The 14,983-nt window shown below is 35.9% G+C and overlaps 1 protein-coding gene across 3 annotated transcripts in view; it reads left to right on the forward strand.

Moving 5' to 3' along the window:
* VPS13A (vacuolar protein sorting 13 homolog A) overlaps window positions 1-14,983 on the forward strand; it is a 243,845-nt gene that overhangs the window by 63,152 nt on the left and 165,710 nt on the right. For all 3 annotated transcript variants that reach the window (XM_003811456.7, XM_003811459.7, XM_003811458.6), the window contains exons 20-22: window positions 7,000-7,136; window positions 9,844-9,976; window positions 11,982-12,099. In XM_003811456.7, the coding sequence (XP_003811504.3) occupies window positions 7,000-7,136; window positions 9,844-9,976; window positions 11,982-12,099 (388 nt within the window). The remainder of the gene's footprint in view (window positions 1-6,999; window positions 7,137-9,843; window positions 9,977-11,981; window positions 12,100-14,983) is intronic.

Below are 14,983 nucleotides of genomic sequence, written 5' to 3' on the forward strand. Positions count from 1 at the left end.
TTTTTAATAGAGATGGGGTTTCACTGTGTTGGCCAGGCTGGTCTCAAACTCCTGACCTCAGATGATCTGTCCGCCTCGACCTCCCAAAGTGCTGGGATTACAGGTGTGAGCCATCGGATCTGGCCTGGAAGTTCATTTGTAAACTTCCCTTGTAAATATTTTCTCTTGTAAGAATCTGCTGGTGGCAAATCTGTGGTTTGTTTTTGTTAGGTTTTTTTTTTTTTTTTTTTTTTTTTTGACAGAGTCTTGTTCTGTCGGCCAGGCTGGGGGTGCGGTGGCATAATCTCGGCTCGCTGCAACCTCTGCCTCCCAGGTTCAAGCAATTTTTTTGCCTCAGCCTTCTGAGTAGCTGGGATTACAGGGGTATGCCACCACACCCAGCTAATTTTTGTATTTTTACTAGAGATGGGGTTTCACCATGTTGGCCAGGCTGGTCTCGAACTTCTGTCCTCAGGTGATCCATCTCAGCCTCCCAAAGTGCTGGGATTACAGGCAGGAGCCACCATGCCCGTTGCATATTAGCTTGACATGATACTACTGTATGTAGAATTAAAGGTTGATGTTCATTTTCTCCTTAACACATTGAAGAGGGCATTCTGTCTTTAGGTTTTCATTACTGATGTTGAGAATTCAGGTGTCAGTGTGTCTGCTGTTTTTTTTGTACATTATCTACCCTTTTCTTTTACATATAAGAACTTTTTATCTTTTGTATTCTGTTGTCGCAATTTGGTGTATCCAGCTATAGATTTGCTTTATATATCCTTTTTGGGATTCACTGGATTTCATGAATCTGAGTACTGGGATTTTTAATGAATTCTAGAAAATCTATCTGGAAAATTCTTAGCCACTAACTCTTTACATATATTCTCTTCTGGAATTCTGGCTAAATGAATTTTAGCCTTTCTTACTCCATCTTCCATTCTCCTTAACTTCTGTATCCTGCTTTCTTTCCATCTGTTTCTTCTCTGTGTTACATGCTGGGTAATTTCTTCTAATTTATCTTCTCATTTACTGAGTCCTTCTGTAGCCATGCCCAATGTGGTATCAAATCTCTTCACTAAGTTTAATTTCAGTGATTATATTTTTCCCTTTAGGAATTCTGTTTTGTTAAATTTAAAATCTGTGTTGTCATTCTTTTTTGGTTTTGTATTTCCCACGGATATCTTTACACTTGTCTTTTTTTTTTTTTTCCAGAGATCATAAGTACAGTATTTTATATTCTGTCTCACCAGTTAATTCTCTCTCTTCAGATAGTCCGTTATATGAAGACTTTTGTGGTTCTGTTTTTCCTATCTTCTGTCTTTTGTTTTTGTTGGTACTTACTTATGGTAACGTGTGTCTTTTTATGCTTGGTAATTTTTAATTGTAATCTGCTCATTTTCCTTAGAATATTATTTGGGAGAATTCTCTGAAGCCTGAGATAAGTGGGCCTTCATTTCGGGAAGATTTATATTTCTTCTGCCAGGTACCTTGGGTATGTTGGTGGCATAACTAAATTAATTGCTTAAGATATTCTGGACTGCCAGAGAATTCTTGGGCTACATACCTCCTTGAGGAATATATCATACTTATCATTCACAGAGGTATTACCTTTTTCTCCTAATTTTTCTCACAGCCTTTGTTTGCATCCCCCTGTGAGAGTGTTTTAGGGAGAGGAAGGTTTTACTTCACAATTATTCTTTCTTTGAGTGAGTGTCCTTTAAGATTTCAGATTTGTGAGGAGAACTCTTGCAAGACTCTCCATCTTTGTCTTCTGTTTCCTGTGTTCTGAGAGGCTGAAATTATCTTTGGAGTAAGATCCAATTTCATTGTCAAAGTTTTAAAATTCTGGTTTTGTTAAGTCTGGAGTACCCTTCTAATTGAACCCAGAATTTGTCCCATTTTGGTGGCTATAAAACCTGGCATGAAATTATGATTTTTCTCTTGCCATTTTTATTATATTCACTTTATCCTTATTGGTAGATATGAGATATACTGTCTGTCATTTTCCTTTGTTCTCTTTCCTAAGATAAAATAATTTAGATAAGTCAAGAAATCACTTCACATTTTGATAAGACCTTCAGGAAATGTCTAACTAGTTGTCTTTTGTTAGGCAATATTATAATAGGCATCTTGATTCATTATTAATTTTTCTTTTTTCACAGAAAAGTGTGTGTTATATTCTTCAAAATATATGTGTCTTCTCTGGCTTTTGCTCATTTTTCTCTACTATTTTTATATCTGAATAGTTTTAAATTAGATTGTACATGAACACCTTACCTCTAGAAACTGTAGGGTTTGCATTTATTCCTGTATTCTTTGTTAAAATCTGGGAATTCCATTCCTAGTTTACATTCTATATATTGGTATATTATATACTGAGTAGAAACCAAAGCATAAGATCAGGCTACTTCTGGTCAATTTTTCTTGATTGATAGAAACTCATAGTTAAATACAAATTAATCATATTGGAAATCCACTATAGACATTCAGATTTTGAGATTTTTTATCTCTAAGATTTATTTACCTCAACTTTTATTACTTAAAAAAATTACCAAACAGTAAATATCCACAATATAAAGTTCACATGTTACAGAAATATATTTTAGAAAGTGGAAGTCTTCAGTATTTTACCTTCTGTACATAATAACCTTTAAAATTTGAAGTCTGTTCTTCCAACTTTGTTTTCTTTTCTATACCAATAGTATAAAAATGCTAATTCTATGAAAAAAATGGAAACCTTCTATGATAGGTTTTTGCACTTAATTTTTAAAATTTAATATATTTTGGATTTTTTCTAGAAAGTTAAAATTTACCTATTTGTGAAGAGACTCATATATATTATAATGATTCTGGTTACTTAGGTTCTTTCCTTCCCTCATATTCCTCCTTTCTTCCTTTTATTTTGTTACATTCTCCTCTATTAACATCCTGGTTTCTTTCTTGTATTATAGGTTGAGTATCCCTTAGCAGAAATGTTTGGGATCAGAAATGTTTCAGATTTCAGATTTCTTTGGATATTGGAATATTTGCATTTTACTTACTTGTTGAACATCCTTAATTGGGAAATAGGAAATTCAGAGTATTCTAAGCAGCATTTTCTGTGAATATGATCTTTGAGGATCATGTTATTGTGGTGCTGAAAAAGTTTTAGATCCTGGAGCGTTTTGATTTTGGATTTTCAGATTAGGGATGCTCAGCTTGTTATTTTCCCCTTCCTTTCTAAGAACTCAAGGTCTTTCAGGTCTTCTTGTTGTCAACTATGGCATGAGCTTACAGAGCCTGCTCAATTAGTTATCCTTTGTCTCTGGCAGGAAAACAGATGTGGTCATTTGCTAAAACTCTTCTTTCAGAGTACAAGGTTCTCTGATAGGATCATAGTGAATCATTTTCTTTCAGTTATTTCATTTATTTAGTCACTTAAATATATATCAAGAGCCTAATCTATATGTCAGACACTATGCTAGGTTTTAGGGAACATAGCAATGATCAGAATGGATGTAGTTCTTGCCTATTGATGGATGTTATACTCTTATGGATAGGACAAATATAAAACTAAGAGCAATATATTGGAAATTTTTGATTAATGCTGTATGGGTCCAATCAGGAAAGAAAAACCACACAGTAATTTTGATAGGTATGTTTAATGTAATGAATTATTAACTGTAATGAGGGACTGTTTTGTTACTCCAAAGAGTAACTTTAAAGAATGTAACAAGAGGCCAAGCGCCATGGCTCATAGTTGTAATCGCAGAGGTTTTGGTGGCCGAGCGGGGAGGAACACTTGAGGTCAGGAGTTGGAGACCAGCCTGGACAACATAGTGAGACCTTGTCTCTACAAAAAATTACAAAATTAGTCAGGTTTGGTGACGTGTACCTATTGTCCCAGCTACTTGGCAGGCTGAGACTGGAGGATTGCTTGAGCCCAGGAGGTCAGGGCTGCAGTGAGCTATGATAGCAACTCCTACATTCCAGCCTAAGTGACAGAGTGAGATGCTGTCTCCAAAAATACATATATTTAAGAAGAGTAGTTATGAGGAATATAGAACTGAGACAGCGTTCCCTAGGAAGAGGTCTCTCTGTTCCCTGAGAATTGAAATCCACACTTTGTTGGAGAAGGAACCTCTGTGAGTCATTGAATGGCAGAAAAGCCATTCTCGTGTCTTTCTGGTAATCTGCTCTCTAAAACTTTCTGGAAATCCATCCTCTGAGGTAAAAAGGAAAAATATTCATGGGGCAATGTCTCACTGCCCTCGTTCTGCTGTGAAACCACCTGAGGAGGGTTCTAGGGGCAGAATACTGGCTTTTGAGTGCTGTTATGTGCACGTTATGCATTGTGTTGGAGAAAGGCACAGTATTACAGGATATTGCTAAATGAGTGTACTGGAACCAGGAAGCCAACTCTTTTCTCCTGCAGTGTCTCTCCTGTGTTCTTTATCTATTTCAGTGCTAGTTGGCAAAGGAAAATCATTTAAGCAACTCAGATCTACTTTCACAGAGCAGACAAGTGGGTGAATTTGGAGCTGAGTGAGGAAACAATTCTATAATCAGCCCAAATGCTGTGAAAGAAATGAGAATGGATAGATGCCCCAATTTAGTCTTGGTGGTAGTGTCAGAGAAGATCTCTGAAAATTCAATATTAAGATCAGATATATATGTAGGATCCACACTGCTAAAGGGTATAAGAAAGAGCCTTCAAGGTGATGGTCCACTGTGAAGAGCTTAACTTAGCAAACAATTGGGTGAATTTGGAAGTTGTAGAAAGCTGAATTGGTTCTAATGTAATGAGTGAGGGGAGAGTGGAGGGATGTTAAAGATGCATACTCTTGATTATGCAAACATGAAAGTCATATTAAGCAGTTAGGATTTTGTTGTAAGTGCAATGGAAAATAGAGGAGAGACCCAATCAACCTAAGGTCAAAATAAAATACTCCCCACTCCCTTCCATTAAAAACAGCTTAGAGAAATCATTGTGTCCTGGCATCAAGAAAGGCTTTGTTGAAACTAAGGCTTGTGGTAGGACTTCCAAGGAGTACCAGAACTTAGATTTGTAGAAGCCAGAATACTTGAGGAATCCTTAGACTAGAGATGGAAATGAAGATAGAGAAATGCTTAACAGATAGTCTCTGGAGAATCTTGAATGTCAGATTGACCCTTCTGGATGCTTCTTGTTACTTTAGTAAAATCGTGCCATCTGTGTTTGAATCCAAATCATTTGGGGAAAAAGAATCAATAACTGTTTGAGTCAATTCTGCTCTTAAGTTTCAGGCTAATTGGATGGTCTTCAGAATTTTTGATGATCTGTCAGTCAGTTTTCAAACCTCTATCTCACCTCACCTTCCATCCTCATTTTAAGAGATTTCACTTGAATTTGCTTCTTATAGGCTATGGGAAATGCCAAGGTTTTTTCTTCCTCTCTCTGCTAGAGTCTTGCTTGGGCTACCTGTGCAAGGCCGTTGGAATCCCTTAAAGATGACACAGTTTTGATAACAGTTTCTCATATTTCAAGGAAGAGCTGTCCCAGATGTAATTTATTAGTGTTATTTTTATAAAGACTACTGGAGGCAGCGTAATTTGTGAAGAAAAGAGGTTTATTTGTTTCATGGTTCTACAGGCTGTACAAGAAGCATGACTCCAGCATCTGCTTTTGGTGAGGGTTTCAGAATGCTTCCACTCATGGCAGAAAGAGTTGGGGAGCCCACATGTGCAGAGATTACATGGCAAGAGAAAGGAAGGAGGTGCCAGGCTCTTTTAAACAACAAGCTCTAACTAAAAGAGCGAGAACTCACTCATTACCATGAGGACAACATCAAGCCATTTGTGAGGACTCTGCCCCCATGACCCAGACAGGTCTTATTAGGGTCCCACCTCCAGCATTAAAAATCAGGTGTCAGCATGAGTTTTGGAGGGGTAAAATACCAAACTGTAGCACAGGCTTAGGTTATTTATTTTCTATTTTAATTTAAATAGATATTTAAAACAGAAGGTATTTTAATTACTTTTAATTTATTCATTTTCTTTCTGTTGGCTTGTATATCAAACTGATTATGTGTTGGCACTTGACACTTGCTCAATGTCTGCTTTTAAGCTTTATAATTGTATATGTATTTTATTTGTAATTTTAAGTACATTAAAATTGTTGACATATTCTTTAATTTGAACATGTATTCTTTAATAATAAATTCTTAACTTTAAAGGTTATATTCAAATATACTGACCTGCCTTCATTTTGTGTGTGTGTGTGTGTGAAAAAATGTGCCTTTTTGTTTGAGTGTCAGATCTTTTTAAACTTTTTAAGTCAAATATCTTTCATTTACTCTAAATGATTTGATGGCTGCTCATATAATTTTTTCTTTAAGAAAGGGTTCACATCTCATAGAAAATAATTTGTTTAGATTTAAAAGCTGATGCTGATACTGGACTTAGGGACATAAAATAGATGAATTTGGTATACTAATCACATGCAAGTGAATGAATTAAATTTATTAGACTAAAAAACTCCAAGTGAATGAAGGACCTAGGGAATGGAAAACTCTCGTTTGTTGCCTTTTCTGGTTTGCATATGATTTTATTGAAGATGATTTGATAATCCAGGATTTTTTATATTCTCAGAATAATATTAAGATCAAGTGTTATTGTTCAGTATGGTAAATGTAGCTTATGAAGTTTATGAATTGAGAAGTATCTATGTAGATTCTAAGAGTTGTTGTGAGTAAATATTTTATGCCACTGAAACTTTTTTTTTGGTCTATATCTTCCCAATTTTACCCAAATTGAGTTTATAGGTTAAAAATTTTTTTTTGAAGAATCACTCCAATTTTGTACTCAGCTATATTTAAATAGGAGTACATGCATTGGCAGGTATTTTAAATTTTATATTGGAAGTATTTTGCTGAGGTCATTTTAAAATTAATACTAATTTTACATTAAGATTGTTTTATCAGTTCATATATTTAGTGATTCTGTATTTCTCGAGTAATTTGTGAAAAGTATTCATAGAAAAGATTTACATTTTTCCAGGTCTACTGTATATTATTGAAACACAGAAAGTTCTTGATCTCAAAATTAATTTGAAGGCTTCATATATTATCGTCCCACAAGATGGAATTTTTAGTCCTACATCAAATCTGCTTCTTTTGGACCTTGGTCATCTAAAGGTATATACTAATAATATTTGATTTATGATATAGCATTTGGGGTGTTTCTTTGTTTTAAATGTATTTTGTTTTTTAAACAGTTTGATTTATTGCTTTTTTTCCTAGATTTGTGGTAGATAAGTAAGATTTGAGAAATCTCCCTTTCTGTTAAATAAAGTGAAGTCTCAATTAGGTAGTTTTCCTACACTTACGAAAGCAAAATGATCAATTAAACTCTGCAGAGCAGGTTTGAATCTAAGATTGATTGACTGATTGATTGATTGATTGACTGATTGATTTGAGACAGAGTCTCACTCTGTCGCCCAGGCTGGAATACAGTACTGCGACCTTGGCTCACTGCAACCTCTGCCTCCTAGGTTCAAGTGATTCTCAGGCCTCAGCCTCCTGAGTATCTGGGATTACATGTGCCCGCCACCACGCCCACCTAATTTTTGTATTTTTAGTAGAGACGGAATTTCACTATGTTGCAGACTGGCCTCGAACGCCTGTACTAAAGTGATCCACTTGCATTGGCTTCCCTAAGTGCTGGGATTACTGGCGTGAGCCACCGCACCTGGCCCGAATCTAAGATTTATATTTGTAGTATTTGAGAGTTGTGCTTGATTGAGAAGCTTATTTCTTTCTCAATTTAGACCTATTACTTGATTACTTAAAGTATATAGAATGATAGAGAATTGTGGAAACAATCAAATACGTCTTCATCTTTCTGAAATTTTTTGTGCATAAAACTATATATATATTGACATTTTAATATTTGTATTTAATAATTCTAAATTGAGAAATGGTCTTCTTCTGTTTACCTAAGTCATTTCACTTTTTTTTCTTTCTTTTTTTTTTTGAGACAGAGTCTGGCTCTGTGGCCCAGGCTGGAGTGCAGTGGCACGATCTCGGCTCACTGCAAGCTCCGCCTCCTGGGTTCATGCCATTCTCCTGCCCCAGCCTCCCGAGTAGCTGGGACTCCAGGCCCCCGCCACCACGCCCGGCTAATTGTTTTTGTGATTTTTAGTAGAGACTGGGTTTCACCATGTTAGCCAGGATGGTCTCGATCTCCTGACCTAGTGATCTGCCCACCTCGGCCTCCCAAAGTGCTGGGATTACAGGCATGAGCCACCATGCCTGACCCTTTTTTTCTAATTTTATACTTTTTTCTTACCAAATTTTCAGTAGAGAATACATTTTTTTGGCGGTATTCTAGATCTGTGCTCTTCACTATAGTACCCACTTCCCAGCCACATGGGGTTATTTAAATTAATTAGAATTAAAATTAATTCAGTTTCTTAGTCATATTAGCCACATTTAAGAGTTTAATAGTCAGAAGTGGCTAGTGGCTACTGTATTTTTTGTTTTTGTTTTTGTTTTTGAGACATAGTCTCACTCTGTTGTCCAGGCTGGAGTGCGGTGGCGTGATTTCAGCTCAGTGCAACCTCTGCCTCCCGAGTTCAAGTGATTCTTCTGCCTCAGCCTCCCAAGTAGCTGGGATTTCAGGCGTGTGCCATCAAGCCCAGACAGTTTTTGTATTTTTAGTAGAGATGGGGTTTCACCATGTTGGTCAGGCTGGTCTTGAGCCCCTGACCTCAAGTTATCTGCTGGCATTGACCTCCCAAAGTGTTGGGATTACAGGTGTGAGCCACCGCGCCTGGCCTGTATTTGACAGCATTGATATAGAACATTTCCATTATTGTAGAAGTTCTACTGGACAGCGTTGCTGTAAATCATTAAATGTAGAGGAATATCTATCACAATTTAAAGAACCAAGAGAGGTGGATAATATTAGAATGCTTTTGCTGGCCACTTAACAAAAATACGTGCCTGTCCTTGATACTGACATCTTCCCTTATCCTATTTTTAAAAATTCTGCATTTGTTAATTGTGTAAACGCCCACTGGGTATATATTTATAATAAAATTTATACAGCTTATTATTCATATTTGAATTTTATTCAGTTGTTTCAAGGGCAGTGTGGTATAATAGAGCATAAGGTTAGGAGTAAGGATATCTAATTTTGTGACTTTAGGCAATTTGCTTAACCTGTTACCTAAAATTTATTACTTTTCAAACAGAGATAATCTTTTTTTGAGTGTTTACTTCACATGAGCTATATAGAGGGAAAAAAAGTTAAAAAATGTATGTGTACACACATGTATTTTTATGAGTAAGATCTTTATGTACTATTGTGGAGTCATCTCCAGGATGTTTAAGTGAAAAAAGTAATGCGCACAGTATGCCAATAAAGGAGAGATACAAATATAACTTGCCTGGAGTTGCATAAATGGCAGAGTTGGAACTAAAATTCAGCTATCATATTTAATTCTGGACTCTTTTACTTCTTATTGTACAGCCATGTCAGTATTTGTCATCATGCCATAGAAACATTTTATAAGCTAAATTTGTATCTTGATCTTGCTCTTAATGAGAAGGCCTCTTATCACATTAAAAAAATTTGTAGACATATTATTCTTCAGGACCATCTTGGTTTCTTTTAATGCAAGTAAATGGGAAATATATCCTAATATGTAAAAATTTACTTTATCGCTCTCCTTATTATTATATATCTCATGGATGAGGACCTTTCTAATAGCCTTATTATGTATGCTTACTTGTGAATTTATCCTCTCCTATTAACATTTTATAAGTCTAAAAATTAAACACTTTATACTTAAATTTTGAAGTATTTTGCATAGTCTAAACTATTAAAATTAACTTGAAGGTGACGAGTAAAAGTCGTTCTGAATTACCAGATGTGAAACAAGGTGAGGCCAATCTTAAAGAGATAATGGATAGAGCTTATGATTCGTTTGATATTCAACTTACAAGTGTACAACTGCTTTACAGTAGAGTTGGTGAGTATAAAATGCATTATTTGTTGATTGATTTTGTTGAAGTGATTAATTAGGTTTTTAGACACTTTGAAGACCTTCCTCTTAAATGTGTTAGAACTTCTATATTTTTGAATTAGAAATGATAGTAAATATTGTCTAGCTGTTCTTACCAGGAGCAGTCTTGCCCCCCCAAGAGACATTTGTCAATATCTGGAGACATCTTTGGTTGTCACAGGTAGAGCATGAGTGGCACTCCTAGCATCTAGTGGGTAAAGGTGAGGGATACTACTAAGCATCCTACGATGTTCAGGCCAGTCCCTCATAATAAATATCAGTAGTGCTGAGGTCGAGAAATCCTGATCTGTACCAATGTTTTCCAGCCTTTGACCAAAGTTGGCCCATATTGAAAATGATATTGGTATTACTACACAGTTGGATAACCAGAAGACATTGCTCAGGGCCAGAAGTAAGCAGCCTAGGGGCTCTGACAGTCATCGACAGCCATACAAAGACAAGGGTCACTCTCCTAGACATACTTGTATCTCATTCACTGTGGTATACCAGTCAGGAGTCTGATTTAGAGCTAGTTTTGAAGATGAAGTCAAAGCCAGAAATTCACTTGACAAGAGCCATTTAAGTAGTTAGGGAGAGACCCCAGACTCATTCAGCTTTCTTTTCGTTCTGTCATACTGCTTTTGAATCCCTAGAGTGTTAGTGAACATGCAGATAATTCAGTAAAATTTGATCTGTTGAAGAGATCCATGTGTAGAGATCTAAGTGTTTGTGTGCAGTCAGATTTTAATTACCTGAGCTAACCAATAAAAGGAGAAACAATGAGAATCCAAAGTAGTTGTTATCAAAATTGTTAATTTGTATAGGACTGAAACATTTTATTTCTTCAATTATGTTTGCTTCAGGATAGTGAACGTAGTTTGTATTTTTATCATATTCTAATTGTGGTGGAGGAAACCCAAAGGTATAGTGGGTGGCAGAGGTACGTTATTTTCAGAATTCCACAAATTCTTTTTCAGGGAATAAATTACTGGGTTTGGTTTTCCTTGACTGGGATTTTATCTGACTCATAGAATTATTATGTTCAAATGAGATAGTATATATGAAAATGCATTATATGACTGAGATCCCATTAATCTTGTTATGAATTTTTAAAGTTATTTCTTTGTGATTATACCTATTTCAGAAAATCTGAACAACTGAGAAACCAAAAAGATAAACCTTTATGTTACTGCTTAGGCAGGAACACTATTGATATTTTGTTGCACATCCTTTTAGTATGTTTTTCAGTGTGTGTACCTGTGAATATATGGGATGTGCTTGTTTGGTGTTTATATTGGAGGTATTTGTGAATGTATTTTTTTTACATGATTTATATAGTTTTATATCCAGGTATTTTTTCTTTTACCAGTAATATTTTGGTCACTTGAACTCATGGTTTTTATTGTCTATATTATGCTATATGGCTATGGTCTCAGTTATTTAACCATTCCCTTATGGAACATTTAGGCTCGTAACTCTGCAGTGATTGTTGCCAATCAACAACATCCAAGTAGACTTGGATGTGAATTTCAGTTTTATCACTAGCAGATTGATCATAGGCAAGTTATAAATTCCTTTGAGTCTCAGTTTTCTAAAGTGGGATTATTACACAGAATTTTGAGAATTAACATTTAAACATTACCTAGAAGAGTAGAAATTATAAATCTTGAATAAATGGTAGCTTTTATTAGTTACTGTTAAAGAACCTCACTTTTTACTACCTTTTGCATTATTGCTTTACTGCCATGTTACTTTTTTGGGTAAGGTATGTGGTTGGTGTAGTGATTGTCAGTGGATGCGCAGTAGATTTGATAACCTACTGATTGTATGTACCTGAGAATGTGACATTAAGATTACCTAGATGTGGGGAAATTTCCTCATATAATGGAATGTGTGACTATGAAGTATTAATAGTTATTTTAGGTTTTGTGTGTTGTAGTTACGTTAAATATGAACTATTTTCTGTACTTAGGTGATAATTGGAGAGAAGCACGAAAACTCAGTGTATCTACCCAGCATATTTTGGTACCCATGCACTTCAATTTGGAACTGTCTAAGGCCATGGTTTTCATGGATGTAAGGATGCCCAAGTATGTACTGTTTGTTTCATGTGACTATGGATTTTCTGGGTAATTCTGTAGCTAGGGAAATACCATACTTAACTGACTCTTCCTTGTGTGTGTGGTAAAATGTATATAAAATTTACCATTTTGATAATTTTTAAGAGTATAGTTCATTGTCATTAGCTTCACGCATGTTGTTATGCAACCATTACCACCATTCATTTCCGGAACTGTTTCTCTTCCAAACTGAAACTCTATACTCAATTAAACAATAACACCCCATTTCACCCTGCACCCAGCCCCTGACAACAACCATTATATCTTCTGTCTTTATGAATTTGACTATTTTAGGTGCCTCATATAAGTGAAATCATAGAAAATCAGATTTTGTGTGCCTGGGTTTCTTCACTTAGCATAATGTCTTCAAGATTCATCCATGTTGGAGCATATGTCAGAATTTCATGTATTTTTAAGGCTGATTAATATTCCTTATATGTTGTATATACTATGTTTTTATTTATTCATCCTTCAATGAACATTTGTGTTGTTAATGCTGTTTGGCTGTTGTAATAATGCTGCTGTGTACAAATATCTGCTTAAGTCCCTGATTTCAGTATTTTTGGGTGTATACTCAGAAGTAGAATTGCTGGATCATATTATAGTTCAGTGTTTAAGTTTTAGAGGAGTGCTGTGCTGTTTTTTATAGCAGTTACACCATTTTACTTTCCTACCAGCACAAGGGTTTCAATTTCTTCACTGCCTCTACAACACTTGGTATTTTCTGTTTTTTTATTTTAATAGTCATCCTAATAGGTGTGAAGTGATGTCATTTTTCTAATGCTTAGTGATGTTGAACATCTGTTCTTGTGTTTGTTGACCATTCATGTATTTATTTGGAGAAATACATATTCAAGATCTTTGCCCATCTTTTAATCTGGTTATTTATTTTTTTCTGTTTTTCGAGATGGAGTCTCCCTCTGTCACCCAGGCTGGAGTGCAGTGGCATGATCTTGGCTCACTGCTACCTCCACCTCCTGGGTTCAAGTGATTCTCCTGCCTCAGCCTCCTGAGTAGCTGGGACTACAAGCGCATGCCACCACGCCCAGCTAATTTTTTGGGTTTTTGGTAGGGATGGGATTTCACCGTGTTAGCCAGGGTGGGCTTGATCTCCTGACCTTGTGATCCACCCGCCTCAGCCTCCCAAAGTGCTGGGATTACAGGCATGAGCTGCCGCACCCGGCTGAGTTGTGAGAGTTTTAAAATATATTTTGGATATTAACTCTTTATCAGATATATGATTTGCAAATATTTTTTCTCACTCTGGGTTTCCTTATCACTCTGTTGATTGTGGCCTTTGATGTCTAAAAGTTTAAAATTTTTATTGTCCAGTTTATCTTAGGTGCCTATGCTTTTGGTGTCATATCCAAGAAATTATTACAAAATCCAATGTCATAAAGCTTTTCTTCTTTGTTTACCTTAAAGAGTTTTATAGTTTTAGCTTCTTTTATTTAGATCTTTGATCCATTTGAGTTAATTTTTGTATGTGACATATAGGATAAGGACCGGCCTTTATTCTTTTTTTTTTTTTTTTTTTTTTGAGACAGAGTCTCGCTGTCGCCCAGGCTGGAGTGCAGTGGCATGATCTCGGCTCACTGCAGGCTCTGCCCCCCAGGGTTCACACCATTCTCCTGCCTCAGCCTCCCGAGTAGCTGGGACTACAGGCGCCCACCACCACGCCCGGCTAATTTTTTGTATTTTTAGTAGAGATGGGGTTTCACCGTGCTAGCCAGGATGGTCTTGATCTCCTGACCTCGTGATCCGCCCGCCTCGGCCTCCCAAAGTGCTGGGATTACAGGCGTGAGCCACTGCTCCCGGCCTTATTCTTTTGCATGCAAATATCTCATTTTCTCTATACAATTTGTTGAAAAGACTGTCCTTTTCTCATTGAATGGCCTTGGTACCCTAGTTGAAAATCATTTATCCATATATGCAAGAGCTTATTTTTGGGCTTTCTGTTTTATTCCATTGGTCTCTATGTCTTTATTTTCCTGTACCACACTATTTAGATTACTGTAGCTTTATAGGAAGTTTTGAAATCAGGAGATGTGAGTTATTTAACTTTGTTCTTTTTCAAGATTGTCTTGGCTATTCGGGATCCTTTGGTATTCCATATGAATCTTAGGATGTTTTCTTTTCTTGTAAAAAATGTTATAGAGATTCTGACAAAGAGTGTATCAAATCTGTAGATCCCTTTGAATAGTATTGACATCTTAATAATATTGACTGTTACAGTCCATGAACATGGAATATCTTTCTATTTATTTGTGTCTTTGATTTCAGCAGCATTTTCTAGGTCTCAGTACTAAAGTCTCTTGCCTCATTTCTTAAGTTTATTCTTTGTGATGCTATTGTAAATGAATTTAAAAATTTTGGGGGGATTGTTTATTGTTAGTATATGGGAACTTAACTGATTTTTATATCCTGCAACTTGTGAATTTGTTTACAATTCTAAGTTTTAGGATTCTAAAGTTCTAACAGATTTAAGATTTTCCACATATAAGATCCTATCATCTGTGTACGGAGCTAATTTTTTTCCCTTTCTGATATGTGTGCCTTTTATTTCTCTTTCTTGCCTAATTGGTCTGTCTAGAATTTTTTAGCACTCTCTCGAATAGAAGTAGTTTAGGTTGGCATCCTCACCTTAATCCTGAGCCCAGAGGAAAAGCTTTCAGTATTTCACCATCGAGTATGATGTCAGCTGTGGGGTTTTTATGGATGACCTTTATTATGTTGAGGTAGTTTCCTTCTGTTCCTAGTTTGCTAACTTTTTATTATGAAAACGTGTTGAATTTTTTCAAATCCTCTCTGTGCTTTGAGATGATCATGTGATCATGTGAAAAATGATCAAGAT

The sequence above is a fragment of the Pan paniscus genome, chromosome 11 (genome assembly GCF_029289425.2).
Source record: "Pan paniscus chromosome 11, NHGRI_mPanPan1-v2.0_pri, whole genome shotgun sequence".
Taxonomy (NCBI): domain Eukaryota; kingdom Metazoa; phylum Chordata; class Mammalia; order Primates; family Hominidae; genus Pan; species Pan paniscus.